The 17,500-nt window shown below is 45.9% G+C and overlaps 1 protein-coding gene across 9 annotated transcripts in view; it reads left to right on the top strand.

Moving 5' to 3' along the window:
• The window catches only part of LOC108415825 (rootletin-like), a 90,040-nt gene that overhangs the window by 56,151 nt on the left and 16,389 nt on the right, over positions 1 to 17,500 (top strand). For all 9 annotated transcript variants that reach the window (XM_037532224.1, XM_037532223.1, XM_037532219.1 and 6 more), the window contains 5 exons: positions 1 to 114; positions 2,271 to 2,420; positions 4,074 to 4,274; positions 6,027 to 6,158; positions 14,084 to 14,257. The exon at positions 1 to 114 is cut by the window's left edge and continues 111 nt beyond it. In XM_037532224.1, coding sequence (XP_037388121.1) covers positions 1 to 114; positions 2,271 to 2,420; positions 4,074 to 4,274; positions 6,027 to 6,158; positions 14,084 to 14,257 — 771 coding nt within the window. The remainder of the gene's footprint in view (positions 115 to 2,270; positions 2,421 to 4,073; positions 4,275 to 6,026; positions 6,159 to 14,083; positions 14,258 to 17,500) is intronic.

Raw genomic sequence — 17,500 nt, forward strand, 5'->3', positions numbered from 1 at the left:
AGCGTTTCAAACAGCCTGCAGGAGGCCACCGCCGCCCACAGCGCCACCCAGGGGAGACTCACCATGCTGCAGAAACACCTGACCACGGCCGAACAGGACCGCAGACAGCTGCAGGTCAGTCCACTGAGACACAGGATACGGTTCAGTCTTGATTTCTCCGTTTATTCAAAATGTATAACAAAACGTGCTTATATGTGAGCACCAAAGCCTCCTTACACTATTATGTATTCATTTATTACAACTTCATCGACATCACACACGATTTAGGAGTCAGGCAGAGTTTTAACTACAGCCAAACCAAAGTAGCAACCAAACAAGGCCTTGAGTGACCACTACAAAGCGTATCGGTCTTCAGATCAAAGTTCACGACTCCAGAATTGTATTCAAGGCTGAGCGAAACAAAGTCAAAGACCAGAACAGACATTAGAAATAACAAGGCTCTGATGCTGCAGCTGGGAGTCTCGATCTCTCTGGGTGGGCAGGATGGACCCCCTTTCTTCAGATTATGCTGTGTCAACATTTCAGGATGACTGGACCAACAGAAACGGTCCAAAATGACGTGGAATGTAATATTTCTCCATTTACTAACATTAAAAATGTCCTGTGAAAGTTTGGTCTTTCACTTTGGAGATACAAGGTACCCTTTTTGGTGCTACGTAGAACCATATGCAACACATTCTCCATCAATCTGAAGAACCATTTCACCATGCAAAGTAGCATTTAGGCACTATGCAGAACCATCATCTTTACTGAAGAACCTTTGAAGAACCATATTTTTAGGTACGAGTGGATCAGACACAGCAGTGCTGCTGGAGTCTTTAAACACTGTGTCCACTCACTGTCCACTCTATTAGACACTCCTACCTCGTCGGTCCACCTTGTAGATGTAAAGTCAGAGACGACAGCTCATCTGCTGCTGCACAGTTTGTGTTGGTCATCCTCTAGTCCTTCATCAGTGGCCACAGGACGCTGCCCACAGGACGCTGCCCACAGGACGCTGCCCACAGGACGCTGCCCACAGGACGCTGCCCACAGGATGCTGCTGGCTGGATATTTTTGGTTGGTGGACTGTTCTCAGTCCAGCAGTGACACTGAGGTGTTTAAAAACTCCAGCAGCACTGCTGTGTCTGATCCACTCAGACCAGCACAACGCACACTAACACACCACCACCACGTCAGCGTTACTGCAGTGCTGAGAACGACCCACCACCCAAATAGTACCTGCTCTGTGAGGGTCCATGGGGGTCCTGACCACTGAAGAACAGGGTAACAGAGTATCAGAGAAACAGATGGACTACAGTCTGTAACTGTAGAACTACAGAGTGCAGCTATACGGTCAGTGGAGCGTAGAAACGAGGAGGTGGTCCGGGTCACTGTCCCAGTGTTCCAGTGTTCCACACCACCTCTGTCCCATTTATTATTCACTTGTTCTCGAAGGTCTAATATATAATCTATATTCTTTCTGAGCAATAATTCGTAAGATGTGCAGTGTCATGACTCTGTAAGCGAGGAATGTGCAGTAAGTAGCTGCTGCCTCACTGTCTGTTGTCTCTTGTCTGTTGTCTGTTTAGAATTTATAGTTTTATAGTCCTGTTTCTTTATATTTAAGATTTTTTATACTTTTTTCCCCTTAAATCCGCACTTTATATATTTTAGCCTTATGTTTAATTGTTTAGTGTGTAAAGCGCCGTTGGATTGCTGCTCAATTTCGCTGTACACTGGGCAATGAAGGCATCGCATCTTAGCTTAGAATTGGGGAAATGGTGACACCTGGTGGTGAGGAGGAGAATGGTTGGCTGCAGATGTGACAAAACCTGTAAATATTATAAATAATGTGAAATATTCTGATTACTGTAGGCATTATTCTGAAACAAAGTTGATCAAATTATCAGTAAAACTACAGCAAAGCGGAATCAGGAATTTTGGAGTGAAACGTCAGGGCTTAGTGGAACTCCCAGTCAGGCGGTCGGAGGAGCGCTTCCTTCCTCGCTGCTGCAGCCGCAGCTGTGAAGAGGTGCGTGTTTTGCCCAAAGTGGTCCGATATCTGACCCGACGCGAGAGGGAGTCATAAATATGAAGAGAAATGCAAACAGACGGGCTTTATGAGCTGCTGACTGAGTGTAAGGGGGCCGGCTGCTGTGTGCGTCTGTTGGAACGCAGAGTTTGATTATGTTAAATGTCATGGAGTGTGTGATAGAAAGGGTGTCAGGGTGTGTGTTAAGGAGCCTGCAGTAGTGTGTGACTGTGTGTGTGTGTGTGTTTCTCCGCAGGAGCGCGTGGATGAGCTGCGGGCGGCGCTGAGTGAGGGGAAACACACCATGGCGTCTCTGACTGAGCGCGTGCAGACGCTGCAGTCTGAACTCACACACAGCCAGCTGCGCCGAGAGGAGCTGGAGACTGAACTGTCCAACACGCAGGAGGTGTGTGTCTGTGTGTGTGTGTGTGTGTGAGAGTCTGTGTCATTGTGTGTGTGTGTGTGTGTGTGTGTGTGTGTGTGTGTGTGTGTGTGTGTGTGTGTGTGTGAGAGAGAGTCTGTGTGTTATTGTGTGTGTGTATGTGTGTGTGTGTCTGTGTGTGTGTGAGAGTCTGTGTGTCATTGTGTGTGTGTGTGTGTGTGTGTGTGTGTGTGATTGATTATGATTGGATTATTGAGGGCATGTAAACGCACTGTGTGTATCTCTCGGCACCTCCTCGCTCCGTCTGGCTGGTTCCGCAAGGGAGGACGGGGCTTTTAGGGCCTGTGGAGATGAACAGGCTGGAGTGGGTGTGGAAACCGTGAGTTGGGTTGACTTAACGCAGACCTGCCAACCTTAAAATAACGGCGTTAATGACGTTGGCCTAACGTTGCGTAACTTTCAGGCCGGCTTGCTCGTTCGCCAGGCGTTAAGTGATGCTGACTGTGTGTGGTGACTGTGTGCTGTGCTCGTTACTGCAGCCACACCTGTAGCAGTACTGAGAGGAGAAGATTAATCAGATCAGTGAAAGTGGTCTTTTCATGAAAAGCTCTTCTCGGGGACGTGTGGTTGTGTTATCTTCTGCATGCTGGGTCTCTAACCTGGCTGATGGCAGGGAATGGCTGTTGTAAGTGGAGTAGTGTGAACGCGTTACACTCTGCTGATCAGAATATTTCCCCAAGGTTGGCAGGGCTGCAGACATATTCCGGTGCCCGATCCATCTCCTCAAAAGTTTGGGGACACTTTGCTTCTTACAATGTTTTTAATAAATGGCCGTATTTTCTGTTGCAGTTCGCAGGAACATAACCTGTTAGATCGGTCCATGTCATGGCTAACCTAGTGTTTTTCACCTGTTTAGAATAAGGGTTTGGTGCTGTGTGGGAATGTTAATCAAGATTCAAGGCTCTTCCCATCCATGCAGTTTCAGTTTATCCTGTTTACACAGGACCGCCCATTCCGGAGCAGTTTAGCCCCTGTCTGTTTATTCTAACCCCTCCCTTTCCCGTTAAAGTCATCCCTGCGGACAGAGTTATTGGAGTGGACGATGTGGGAAAACGATTAAACGTTGTTCTGTTTTTGTTTGTCAGGAATCCACGTGGCTTATTGTGGTTGGCTGGTGTTTATTTTGGCCCTGAAGACTTCAGAACACTTTAATAGTAAAATATTTGCCTCATGCGAACAGACAGTGACCCCTAATGTCCTCAGTCTTGATACTCAGGCTTCATCCTCAGCTCTTTCACAGAGGCACCGGACCCCTAAGGTCCAGGAAATTTCCCAACCCCAACGTGGGGGCAGTCGTGGGCTTGAGGTTAAGGAACCAGCCTTGTGGCCTGAAGGTCACCGGTTTGATCCCCAGAGCCGACAGTCTGTGTCTGACGTGCCTTTGAACAAGACACCTAACCCCCATCTGCTCCCTGGGCGCCGTGGATAGGGCTGCCCACCGCTCCGGCCAAGTGTGCTCACTGCCCCCTAGTGTGTGTGTTCACTAGTGTGTATGCGGTGTTTCACTGCACGGATGCGGAAGTGAAATTTTCCCGTTGTGGGACAAATGAAGGTCACTTGGTCTTAATCTGAATTAGCTGTACTTTGCTCAGTCTGTGTTTCTGTCTCTCCCTGCAGGCGCTGCGTCAGCGCTCGTCCGCTCTGTGTGAGGCTCAGCGGAGTCTGCAGGCGGCGCAGACGGAGCGCGGGAACGCCGAGGAGCGTCTGCGAGCACTGCAGAGAGCCGTGGCTCTGCTGGAGACGGAGAAGAGGGACGCGGAGAGGCAGGCGGTGCGGCTGGAGAAAGACAAAAACGCACTCAGGAACACGCTGGATAAGGTCAGAGCCCCGACAGAGAACACGGAGAACCTCACAGAGCAGGGTTTTCAAATCAAGGGTGTCTTTCTAGCCGTTCCACGGTGGAACTTGTCAAACACACAACAGCAGCACATTAGACAGAACTACAGAGTGCAGATGCACAACAGAGTGAAGTGAGTGCAGGATAAACAATAAACACACCAGACAATAAATATACAGAACGATAAACACGCAGGACCTCCTATTCCCAAAATGGAGAAGGAGAAAACATACTTTACTTTTAATGTAAGTCAGTGGAACCAGACTTTCTTTTGGGGCATTCATCAGGAAGTTTACACACAATGTAGAAATCTATCAAAAGCTGAGAAAAGCCCTGTAGAATTTAGCCATTACGACTTTATGACATTTCAGAAAATTCTGAAGCAAAAACAGCAGCAAAATACAGGACGATCCAAAAAGATTGATCTGATTTCAAAATGAATCATTTCTCCTGTAAATCATCCCAGATCAGTGCAGTGAGCTGTAAACGGTTTAAATGAGCATAAAGTTTATTATGTAGTTCTACAAGGTCTCAGTCTGAACCTCCTCCAGCTGTACGGACGACATCAACACCACAGTCAAACTCATCCCAGACTGGACTGAGCGTGTCGGGCGTCGCTGCTCTCACGGCTCTTTCAGTGGGATTTCGGAGATCATCCAGTGCTGTGGAACCAGCGCCGAACGCTCTGAGCTGCTGGAGCTTCACTGCTGATGAAAATCCCGCTGCCCAGTTCTGACGGATTCACTCTTATTGACGGGGAGAACGCAGAACGTTCTGCTCAGGGGTCTCAGCTCCTCTCAGACTGAAGGAGCCGGTCAGAAACTCTATGACCCCCTCTTACAGTTGGAGTGTGATTGGTTCCTATAGGCGCCTCAAGGTTGGCACTTTGAAACTGGATGAGGCTTTTTGAATCACCCTCTATATGGCGGAAACACCATAACCGATAATAATAAAAGTTTGTCATTTATCGGCCGACATCACCCGATGGGGGGCAAAAACAGACTCCAAATGTATTTAACTAATATATTTTTGCAGTATAAGAAAATAACGGAGTATTTTTAAAAATATGTTAATTGTAGGAAAGACTGTGTGTAGTTTTAATAAATCTTACAGATATATATATATATATATATATATATATATATATATATATATATATATATATATATATATATATATATATATATATATATATATATATATAATATACTGAATGGTACTGACTCTACATTAACCACGTATGTCTGCAGTGATACACTCACATACAGTGTATTTCAAATAAACTAGATATCAATCAGCCCTGCACTTCACAGAGTATCAGTACCTACAGCCGTCGCTTCTGTCCTGCTAAAGGACCATCAGATCAGATTTAACATGAAGGGACTGGAACACAAACTCCTTTCTAAAGGAATCAGACAGTGAAGAGCATCAGACAGGGTTCTGGAGATTTTCATGCATTTTAAATTGAACACATTTACGTGTATTTATTTCTCTATGGTACGTATGTAATATTTCCCATACCTTTAAAATATGTATGTTGAAATCTGTCTGGTTAATATAGCAAAATATTCTGAAACACGTTTCAGTGTTTGGGTAGTATTTCAGCACGGACTGCAGTTTACATGAAATACGTGAAAATACACGTCTGTAGGGTTTTTTTTCTCCATATGGGAAATTTGATTGCAGGCGGTATATTTGTGATATTAAATTCTGTTGTGCTTTCGTTGCTGCAGGTGGAGCGTCAGAAGCTGAAGACGGAGGAGAGCAGCATGCGTCTGTCTGCGGAGAAAGGACGTCTGGATCAGTCTCTGAACACAGCGGAGCAGGACCTGCAGGACGCGCAGAGACAGATGGCGCTGCTGCAGGTGCTCATACACGGCCTTTTAGCTCCTAGCGTTGGCTCCTCCCATACAGGTTTACAGTTACTGCAAAGTCAGCCCCCTTACGCCAACAAGACCACCACTGATACTGGCTATGTTCAGACTGCCAGCCCAAGTCCAAATCACATTTGGAGCCGGTTTGAAATGCGAGTCCAGTCAGATTTGTACAGATGCGTCTCGGTCTGGACGCTCTGGACGCTCTGGACGCTCAAATCGGATTTCAAAGCGTCTTTCTTGTCACTCGCAACACGACAAACAGCCACGACGTCAAACCCAGAGTAATGGGATTCAGTTAGAGCGCCAAAGACTCGTGATTATGAAGGGAGTTCTGAAGAGTTCGGAGAGGAGATGATGCTCCTCCATCTCTCCTGCATCCGCCAGTGTAGCTACGTAGGTACTGACGCCTTGCGCCGTTACCACGGCAACCCATGCCGCTAAACCTGGTGATGTCTGGACACGCAAATCCTATTTGCCTGCAGTCTGAACACAGCCATCATCATCCTCAGCACACCAGTGATGACTAATAAATTCTGATAATGGAATGATTAGCTGGCGTCTGATCAGCTGCCCGTTCCTGTACGGCTTTACAGGTAATACACGCTGGTGGTGGTGGTTGTTTACAGGATCTCGATAATCGGCCCAGGTCTTTATGATCCATGCAGCTATTCGGTGTTCTAGAAGTGCGGATCGTACCATCATGTGCTCAGAACAGAGTAGTATGGTCTGATTTATCGCAGTAATGAGAACATATGGCCATGTTGCCCAGCCAGTCCTCTGACCGGGCTGCGTCCTCAGCTTTGTGACTCTGAAGGTGCGTGTGTGTTTTCATTTGCTGACCTGATGGAAGGACGAGTTGGTGTGTGTGAAACAGAAGATAGCTGTGTGTCTGGTAAGTAATTACTCGTATTCTGATACTGGAGTAGTTTGCAGGTACTCAGTCCTGGTCCCCCAACTGAGCTCCTGGTTTCTGCTCATTAAAAAGTTTTTGAACACCTCAGTGTCGCTGCTGGACTGAGAATAGTCCACCAACCAGAAATGTCCAGCCAACAGCGTCCTGTGGGCAGCGTCCTGTGGGTGGGAGGATGACCAACATAAACTGTGCAGCAGCAGATGAGATGTCGTCTCTGACTTTGTGGTGATGGTGGTGTGTTGGTGTGTGTTGTGCTGGTACAAGTGGATCAGACACAGCAGTGCTCCTGGAGTTTTTAAACACTGTGTCCACTCACTGTCCACTTTGTTAGACACACCTACCTTGTCGGTCCACCTTGTAGATGTAAAGTCAGAGACCATATCTTCATCTTCAGGCCTGGTGGAACACAAAAGTGCTACCAGTGGTTCCTGTTTGAATTATCTGGTGTGCTTCTGAAGAAGCGGCTAGATGGCACTGATGCACTGAGATCTCGTGACCTGAAATAGAAAATGATGTCATCCTGCATCTTTCTGGGGAAGATGCCCCGCTACGCTTCACTTCCACGGCTATAGTACACCCATTAATATGGTTAAGACTACACCCGTTTCCATGGTTATGCTACACCCATTTCTATGGGAATGGGTGTAGCACAACCATATAAATGGGAACAGTGGGACCACTAAAATGGGTGTAGCATAACCATGGAAACGGGTGTTGCCTAACCATAGTTATGGTACCCATTTCCATGGTTACACTACACCCGTTTCATGATTGCACTACGCTCGTTGCTATACTCGTATAAAAATGCTTGAAAATTTAGCTCTAAGAAACTTCTCTGTGCTCAGTCGAGCTCGGAGCGTACGAACGTTAAAGTTTTATGTGTCCAGCTGTGTCCAGTGTCCAGCTGTGGAGGTCCCGGGACTGAGTATTACTAAAATAGTGAGTGCTTTGTAGCGTGTAGTAGTTAGGACTTGGCCTTGAGAGGGTGCTGTGGTGCTGCAGCAGTGGGTCCGCTGCCTCTGCTTTGGAAGGCTGGTGTGGAACGTAGGCTAATGAAAGGCAAATGAAGGCTGGTGTGTGAGCGGCTCTCAGGAAAAACACTCCAGCCTCGAGACACATGTGCTTTCAGTTAGGAACAATGCTGAACACTTCTCCACACTCAGCTGGGACTCGCTGGGCTGCACAACAATTTACATATGTACTTTTCCCCCAAAGGGTTTTGGGATGCCTCATGTTTCAGAGCGTTTTCAGGAAATAAGCACGTTTTCTTTGTAGATTTGCGGAAAAACAGAACATATTAAGGAGAAAGGTGTTTACATCTTGGCGTATTTCTTTGTGAAAGCTGTAAAACTGAAGGAGCAGCTGATAAAAGGCCTTTTATTGAGAATAAAGCCAAAGGTCAAGCGTTTTATCCCCATGTTGTAACAGCACATCAGTATTTAAACCACCGTTGAGTTTCAAAGGCCGCTTTTCCACTACCGAGCCAAATGGTTCTCCGGGCCTTACTGGTCTGTTCCGCAGGAATATGAACAAGCTTAAACTGGAATGTGAAGGAGCTTAAACAGGAATGTAAACGAGCTTAAACTGGAATTTGAAGAAGCTTAAACTGGAATTTGAAGGAGCTTAAACTGGAATGTGAAGGAGCTTAAACAGGAATGTAAACGAGCTTAAACAGGAATGTAAACAAGCTTAAACAGGAATGTAAACGAGTTTAAACAGGAATGTAAACGAGTTTAAACAGGAATGTAAACGAGCTTAAACAGGAATGTAAACGAGCTTAAACAGGAATGTAAACGAGCTTAAACAGGAATGTAAACGAGCTTAAACAGGAATGTAAACGAGCTTAAACAGGAATGTAAACGAGCTTAAACAGGAATTTGAAGAAGTTTAAACCGGAATGTGAAGGAGCTTAAACTGGAATGTGAAGGAGCTTAAACTGGAATGTGAAGGAGCTTAAACTGGAATGTGAACGGGCACAGAGCTGATTGATGGTAAACGAAACCTTTTCAAGGATTTTTTGCATTTAATGAATTGAACTGTAACAGAAAATAAACGTCTCATTTTCCATCTAAAAGCATCTCAGGGCAGGTCTGGCCATCTTGAGATCCTGTAATACACTCTCATACAAGTTGTTTGCATCACATTCAGAAATTGAAATGCAGTTCATTCCGAATGACATGCAAGATAAACGGAGAAAAAGGAAAATCCAGATGTGATTAAAACAAAGCAGAGTTGAGCAGGACAGGAATGTGCTGGTCAGACCGCAGTGTTTCAGCTGAAGCTTGGCCGGATTTCAGAGTGAAGCTCTGTGAGCTGCTCTCTGTGTCTCGGAACACTTCAGCACAGCCGACTCGTGCGCCTGCCCGTGTTTGGTGGGTACGTTGCCGGAGGCTCGAGCGCTGACGCTGATGTTTTGTTTAGATTTTTTCTGCACAGCTGTGTTTGTTTACACTGGACAAAGTAAATCCATCAGTGAGAGTGAGTGAGAGTGAGTGAGAGTGAGTGAGAGTGAGTGAGAGTGAGTGAGAGTGAGTGAGAGGGTGTGAGAGAGTGAGACTGAGAGAGCGTGAGTGAGACTGAGAGAGCGTGAGTGAGACTGAGAGAGCGTGAGTGAGACTGAGTGAGCGTGAGTGAGACTGAGTGAGTGTGAGTGAGTGAGTGAGACTAAGTGAGTGTGAGTGAGTGTGAGTGAGACGAAGTGAGTGTGAGTGAGACTAAGTGAGAGTGAGTGTGAGTGAGACTGAGTGAGTGTGAGTGAGACTAAGTGTGTGTGAGTGAGACTAAGTGAGTGTGTGTGAGTGAGTGAGACTAAGTGAGTGTGTGTGAGTGAGTGAGACTAAGTGAGTGTGAGTGAGACTGAGTGAGTGTGAGTGAGACTGAGTGAGTGTGAGTGTGAGTGAGACTGAGTGAGTGAGTGTGAGTGAGACGAAGTGAGTGTGAGTGAGACGAAGTGAGTGTGAGTGAGACTGAGTGAGTGTGAGTGAGACTGACTGAGTGTGAGTGAGACTGAGTGTGAGTGAGACTGAGTGTGAGTGAGACTGAGTGTGAGTGAGACTGAGTGAGTGAGTGTGAGTGAGACGAAGTGAGTGTGAGTGAGACGAAGTGAGTGTGAGTGAGACTGAGTGAGTGTGAGTGAGACTGAGTGAGTGTGAGTGAGACTGAGTGTGAGTGAGACTGAGTGTGAGTGAGTGTGAGTGAGACTAAGTGAGTGTGAGTGAGACTAAGTGAGTGTGAGTGAGTGAGACTAAGTGAGTGTGAGTGAGTGAGACTAAGTGAGTGTGAGTGAGTGAGAGTGAGTGTGAGTGAGACTGAGTGTGAGTGAGTGAGACTAAGTGAGTGAGTGTGAGTGAGACTAAGTGAGTGAGTGTGAGTGAGACTGAGTGAGACTAAGTGAGTGTGAGTGAGACTGAGTGAGTGTGAGTGAGACTGAGTGTGAGTGAGACTGAGTGTGAGTGAGACTGAGTGTGAGTGAGACTGAGTGTGAGTGAGACTGAGTGAGTGTGAGTGTGAGTGAGACTGAGTGAGTGTGAGTGAGACTGAGTGAGTGTGAGTGAGACTGAGTGAGTGTGAGTGAGACTAAGTGAGTGTGAGTGAGACTAAGTGAGTGTGAGTGAGTGAGACTAAGTGAGTGTGAGTGAGTGAGAGTGTGAGTGAGTGAGAGTGAGTGTGAGTGAGTGAGACTAAGTGAGTGAGTGTGAGTGAGACTAAGTGAGTGTGAGTGAGTGTGAGTGAGACGAAGTGAGTGTGAGTGAGACTAAGTGAGAGTGAGTGTGAGTGAGACTGAGTGAGTGTGAGTGAGACTAAGTGTGTGTGAGTGAGACTAAGTGAGTGTGTGTGAGTGAGTGTGAGTGAGTGAGACTAAGTGAGTGTGTGTGAGTGAGTGAGACTAAGTGAGTGTGAGTGAGACTGAGTGAGTGTGAGTGAGACTGAGTGAGTGTGAGTGTGAGTGAGACTGAGTGAGTGAGTGTGAGTGAGACGAAGTGAGTGTGAGTGAGACGAAGTGAGTGTGAGTGAGACTGAGTGAGTGTGAGTGAGACTGACTGAGTGTGAGTGAGACTGAGTGTGAGTGAGACTGAGTGTGAGTGAGTGTGAGTGAGACTAAGTGAGTGTGAGTGAGACTAAGTGAGTGTGAGTGAGACTAAGTGAGTGTGAGTGAGTGAGACTAAGTGAGTGTGAGTGAGTGAGACTAAGTGAGTGTGAGTGAGTGAGAGTGAGTGTGAGTGAGACTGAGTGTGAGTGAGTGAGACTAAGTGAGTGAGTGTGAGTGAGACTAAGTGAGTGAGTGTGAGTGAGACTGAGTGAGACTAAGTGAGTGTGAGTGAGACTGAGTGAGTGTGAGTGAAACTGAGTGTGAGTGAAACTGAGTGTGAGTGAGACTGAGTGTGAGTGAGACTGAGTGTGAGTGAGACTGAGTGAGTGTGAGTGTGAGTGAGACTGAGTGAGTGTGAGTGAGACTGAGTGAGTGTGAGTGAGACTAAGTGAGTGTGAGTGAGACTAAGTGAGTGTGAGTGAGTGAGACTAAGTGAGTGTGAGTGAGTGAGAGTGTGAGTGAGTGAGAGTGAGTGTGAGTGAGTGAGACTAAGTGAGTGAGTGTGAGTGAGACTAAGTGAGTGAGTGTGAGTGAGTGTGAGTGAGACTGAGTGAGTGTGAGTGAGACTGAGTGAGTGTGAGCGAGACTGAGTGAGTGTGAGCGAGACTAAGTGAGTGTGAGTGAGACTAAGTGAGTGAGTGTGAGTGAGACTGAGTGAGACTGAGTGAGTGTGAGTGAGTGTGAATGAGACTAAGTGAGTGTGAATGAGACTAAGTGAGTGTGAATGAGACTAAGTGAGTGTGAGTGAGACTAAGTGAGTGAGTGTGAGTGAGACTAAGTGAGTGAGTGTGAGTGAGACTAAGTGAGTGAGTGTGAGTGAGACTAAGTGAGTGAGTGTGAGTGAGTGTGAGTGAGACTAAGTGAGTGTGAGTGAGTGAGTGTGAGTGAGACTAAGTGAGTGAGTGTGTCAGTAAGTGAGTGAGTGTGAGTGAGACTAAGTGAGTGTGAGTGAGACTAAGTGAGTGTGAGTGAGACTGAGTGTGAGTGAGTGAGTGTGAGTGAGACTAAGTGAGTGAGTGTGTCAGTAAGTGAGTGTGTGTGTGTGTGAGTAAGTGAGTGTGTGTGTGTGTGTGTTACTGGCCTAGTTTAGAGAATATGAGTATTCCTAAGTATCCTAGCAGCACGTATGTGTCTGTAAATAGTAACATGCAAAAGTCAAGAAACTACAGAAAATTACCCAGAAGCCTCAGTAACTAACTCTACTCTCCGCTGTGAGGGTCAGTGAGTCTCTCCCTTCATTCCAGCTTCCGTTCTTCTCAGGATCCTCACTTTCAGCTCCTCAGAGAACCTGCAGACACTCCTCCAAAGTTCAGTCTCAGAAGCTGGTTGACGATCAAACCCATTCAGTGGTGCTGAGGTCTGGACTCTGGGGTGGTCAGTCCATCGTCCAGCTTCTTTGTTTGATGTATCCGTCTCCTTTTCTCAGTGAGGTTCTTCTTGATCAGCTACACGTCCTTTCAGACCCACAGTGCTGAGTGGTCTTCTCACAGTGGAAGGATGGACAGAAACACCTGTGGATGTTTTCAGATCTGAAGCAGCTTAATCTTCTCCTCTCTCTCCGAGATCAAAGCTTTCAGTGCTGTTTATCTGATAGGGGCAGTTTGGGGTCAACCAGCTCTTCCAGATGGTTGTTAGGAGGCTCATTTTCTCTCTTTAGCTTATCTTGTATCTAATCTCCCCAGAATGTGACAGAAGGTGAGTTGGGGTAGCTGTGTGTGGATGTCCGACGGAGAGCGTAACGTCAGCGAGTCATTTGGGAAGCTCTCTCTGGGACTCGCTGGTTTTAAGATCGGAACGCTGTGAGATCAGACAGAAGAGACCGTGGCCGATCCGCTGTTGTGTTCAGTTGTTGAGGCTCCGGTGTGATTTTTCTGTTAAATGTGTTCTGAATAAGTGAGGAAGTACACTTTAAAAAAAAGAGGGTTCTTCAAGGGTTCTTTAGCAAAGAAAATGGTTCTATATCATATATCTATAAAGGGTTTTATGCACCATAATGGTTCTTCAGATTGATGGAGAATGTGCTGTAGATGGTTCTACATAGAACCTTTCTGAAAAGCGTTCTTCAGATTGATGGAGAATGTGCTGTAGATGGTTCTACATAGAACCTTTCTGAAAAGCGTTCTTCAGATTGTTGGAGAATGTGCTGTAGATGGTTCTATATAGAACCTTTCTGAAAAGCATTCTTCAGATTGTTGGAGAATGTGCTGTAGATGGTTCTATATAGAACCTTTCTGAAAAGCATTCTTCAGGTTGATGGAGAATGTGCCGTACATGGTTCCATATAGAATATTTCTGAAAAGGGTTCCATATAGCACCCTGAAGGGTTCTTTGGATTCATGAAGAATGTGCTATAGATGGTTCTACACAGAACCTTTTTGAAAGGGTTCCATATAGCAACCAAAAGGGTTCTTCTATTGTTACAAAGTCAAGCATGTAAGAATAGAAGAACACTTTTGGGTTCTATATAGAACCCTTTTCAAGAAGTAACCATCTGTAGCACATTAACGCACGTTGTCCATCAATCTGAAGAACCCTTCACGGTGCTATATGGAACGTTTTTCAGAAATATTCTATATAGAACCGTCTACAGCACGTTCTCCACCAATCTGCAGATCCATTTCATAATGCAAAGAACTACTTTTCATGCAAAAGTTTTCTTCTTCTCTAATGACCGTTTTCTTGATTAAAGAACCCTGGAAGAACCCTCTGTTTTCAAGACTGTTCTTACTGACTGTTGTGACTAGAAGTGAAGCACTTGTGTGTACACATGTCTGATCGCGTGTGTGCGTGTGTGTGCGTGTGTGCGTGCGTGCGTGCGTGCGCGTGTGTGTGCGCGTGTGCGTGTGCGTGTGTGCGTGCGTGTGCGTGCGCGTGTGTGCGTGCGCGTGTGTGCGTGCGTGTGTGTTCCAGGCTCAGCTTGCAGAGCTGGAAGCGTCTCACACGGCGAGCGAGCAGTCTGTCCGTCAGCGTGACGACGCCCAGAGGGAGGCGGAGCGACTGAGAGCCAGTCAGAGAGAAGCAGAGCGAACACTGGCCGCTCGAGAGCGAGCACACAGGCAGAGGGTGAAGGGGCTGGAGGAGCAGGTACTGACCACCGGACACCGTTAAACACAGACTGCACTCCAAACGCACCAGAGCAGCTACTTAGTCATTAAAACCAGAGGTCAGTGAGCTTCATCCACAGCAGGTCAGGGTAATTAGTTCTCACGAGCGTCCAGCGCGTCTGAGACAGGTTCTCCTTTGGAGATACGGTTCAGGATGAAGGTTGGACGACCATATCATGGAAAACATCACTAAAGTTTCAAAGGTCCAGTCCCATTTCTTCTTCTCACCCCGACCCCTTGTTTTCGAGTGTTGCCCCTTGTTACTGAGCTACAGGGCAGTGGTTGAGATCTTCCTCTGAAATGAGCCCCTCTAATAAAAGAGCATCACTTCATTATCAGCTACTAGCGCCGCTCTGTAGGCGACCCTGCCCGTCTGCAGGGACAGCAGAGGAGGGGAAAGTTCAGCTCCTCACTGCTGGGCTTTAGTTACATTTAGGGATCATACGCCTTCAAAGAGGGGGGCAGTTATTTATTATCACCCCCCCTAATTCTTCAGTGATGTGAAGCTGAAGTCAGAGATTCTCCAGATTCTTTTCCCATTCCACCTTAAATGGAGCAGCAGTTTTGATGCCTGAGGCACCAGAATGGTAACTGCTGCACCGTTTAAGGTGGACCGGGAAATTTAGCCACTGAGACGTCAGCACTGTTAGTGATTTTTAATGCTTGGACCAAAATCCACTGAAACAACATTAAACTAAGATAAAACGGTGGTTATTGTCATTTTAACAGAGAAAATTGTCACGTTTGTGGGTTTCTTTGGTCTCTTCTGTAGCTGTCCTGCTGTTTATTCTTCTTTTCTTATATCTCTCCGTTTGGAGCCCAAGCACTTCACCCCCTACCCCTCAGTCTCTGGAATCAGGACGTCCTACCCCCAAGCCAATAAAACTTCAGCCCATTTGCTCACTGCACTCTTCAACAGACGAGGACACTAAATGTGATGTGTGCTGCTTTTCTGTGAATTGACTTAAACAGGAATTCCATCAAATTTTTAAAAATCAGCCTTTGAGATACGAACAAAGTCATTCAGAAGGTCTGGTGTGAAGCGGTTCAGACGTCTTTACAGTGGTGGTGATGGGAACCAGGCGTCGCCATGACTACAACACAGATATAGACACTTTATTTACCATCCAGAACCACCGGAGAACCTACACGAGTCTTCTGAGCTTATATGGAATGTTGATGATGGAAAACAGTGGAAAATCTGGAATAATCAGTTTTCTTTGGGGACTAATTTGCCGCACAGCGCCCTGCATGTCTCCCTCCACCATGAATGGAGTTGAAGTTCTCTAAACTCTCATAAAACAGCGTCTCAGTCATCAGGCAGTGAATTCAGAACCAGCTCATGTAGGAACTTTCTGTAGGAGCTTTTAGAGGGACGTCTGGTTCCCATCACCACCACTGTGAGCGGTTCTGACTCGGAACGTTTATCTAGAACAGAGCGTTTCACACCAAACTGCTCTGTTTACATCTTAACTGTCACACGTCACTTCCCACATAACGTAACGTTTATCCGTATGGCCAAAACTGAGCTTTATCACTTCTCATTAAACATTGATCTTATACAAAACAATAGGAAATCCCAATCTGATGGTGAATAAAGCTTCATACTTTAGAACCCGTTCTGTAGGGTTCTCCTTACTGTACTACCTCTAGGTGGTAGACGTGAAGGGGTTAAAGTCTTTTTAACATAAGAAAAGCTGCGTCATTAAGCATCACAGTGCGATTTGCCAGTCTTGCTGTGAATAAACAGAGAAGCTTTTTCAGCTGTAGACGCTGCAAGTGAAGCAGTTTTATAGCTGGACGTGCCGGACTGATGAATCAAAGTGTTGCCGTTGGTGTCAAGCTCAGAAACATCATCACATACCAACATGTGTCTCATTATTGTCCTGCTAGCTGCCCGGAAACGTGTGTTTACTGAGCTGAGTCATTGCTCTGCTTTTATAAGCCAGGCTTATAAACTGTGAACAGGAAAGCCAAAGCAGCACATTCGCATTCACAGGTAGTTTCATGCTTTGCCAAAAGTAAGTGGAATGAGCTCGAGGCCTGAATCCCCAGTTATATGGAATTAGCTTTTAAATGCATTTATTTGGTTTGAAACAACCAGATAGCATCATCTGCCCAAATGTCCTTCCTCGCATGAGGAGAAAGAGCAGTAACAGGGTGGGGACTTGGACCAAATGGGCTGAAGTGTTTCATTTGGTTTGGGGGATCTGAAGGTGCCAAATGCTCATTTGTAGTATGTAAACATTGTTAAGGTTTTAAAATACACACTTCCTCGCAACATTTTCCAAGACCATAAGATAAGGGTTGATACTGCTGGTTCTGGCTGGTCAGAGTCTGGATTTAAATCCTACAGTGGATATTTGGTCTCATATTAAACACAGACCAGCTCAGCAGGGTTTTTTAGCTGTTTGAAGCCGTCAGTGCTGAGTGGATGAACACAGACTCTTCTTTCTGTAAAAGACTGTCTGCAAATGTACACAGAACAGCAACGTTTATCTGAAAAATCAGATTTTTGTCTTCTCCAGATTGGATTCAGATTGTTTTTTCATAGCCTGAACAGCAAAAAAACACATGAAATCAGATTTTTGTCAAATCCAGATTGGATTCGGATTGATTTCTGATAGTCTAAACAGTAAAAAACCACATGAAATCAGATTTTTGCATTTTTTGCATACCTCACATTTGTAGGTAGTTTGAAAACCCCAGTCTGATTTTTTTTATAGACGTCTCTCAGTCTGGACACTCCAGTCTTTTGCGTCACTCACAACACAACAAACAGTGACTATGTCAAATCCAGAGTGATGAAGTGCTGGGATTCTGGAAGAGCTCCAAAAATTCATGATTGCCAGCATAGCTACGTAGTTACTGACGCCTACGTCGTTACCATGGCAACCCATGCAGACAGGCTGGTGATGTCTGGACACACAAATCCGGAGAGCCAATGAAAACAGAGCTCATTTACATACAACACTCTTAAAGGCACTGTAACAGAAATGATGTTTAATTGAAGGGGCTAAAAAGTAATGATCACATAAAGCTTTATTACGGCCAGTTTTGGAAAACGTTCTAACGTTCCACGTAAACGTTCTAACTGACGCACGCAGTTTTATACGTGTGCAGCGTTTCATTTTCAGTAAAAACAGGCGTGACGTTGACTTTTGGAAAATGAAGAATAAGAGAAGAATTTCAGCCAAACTGGTCTCAGACCTGCTGCAGCAGG

This window comes from Pygocentrus nattereri, chromosome 21 (genome assembly GCF_015220715.1).
Source record: "Pygocentrus nattereri isolate fPygNat1 chromosome 21, fPygNat1.pri, whole genome shotgun sequence".
Taxonomy (NCBI): Eukaryota; Metazoa; Chordata; class Actinopteri; order Characiformes; family Serrasalmidae; genus Pygocentrus; species Pygocentrus nattereri.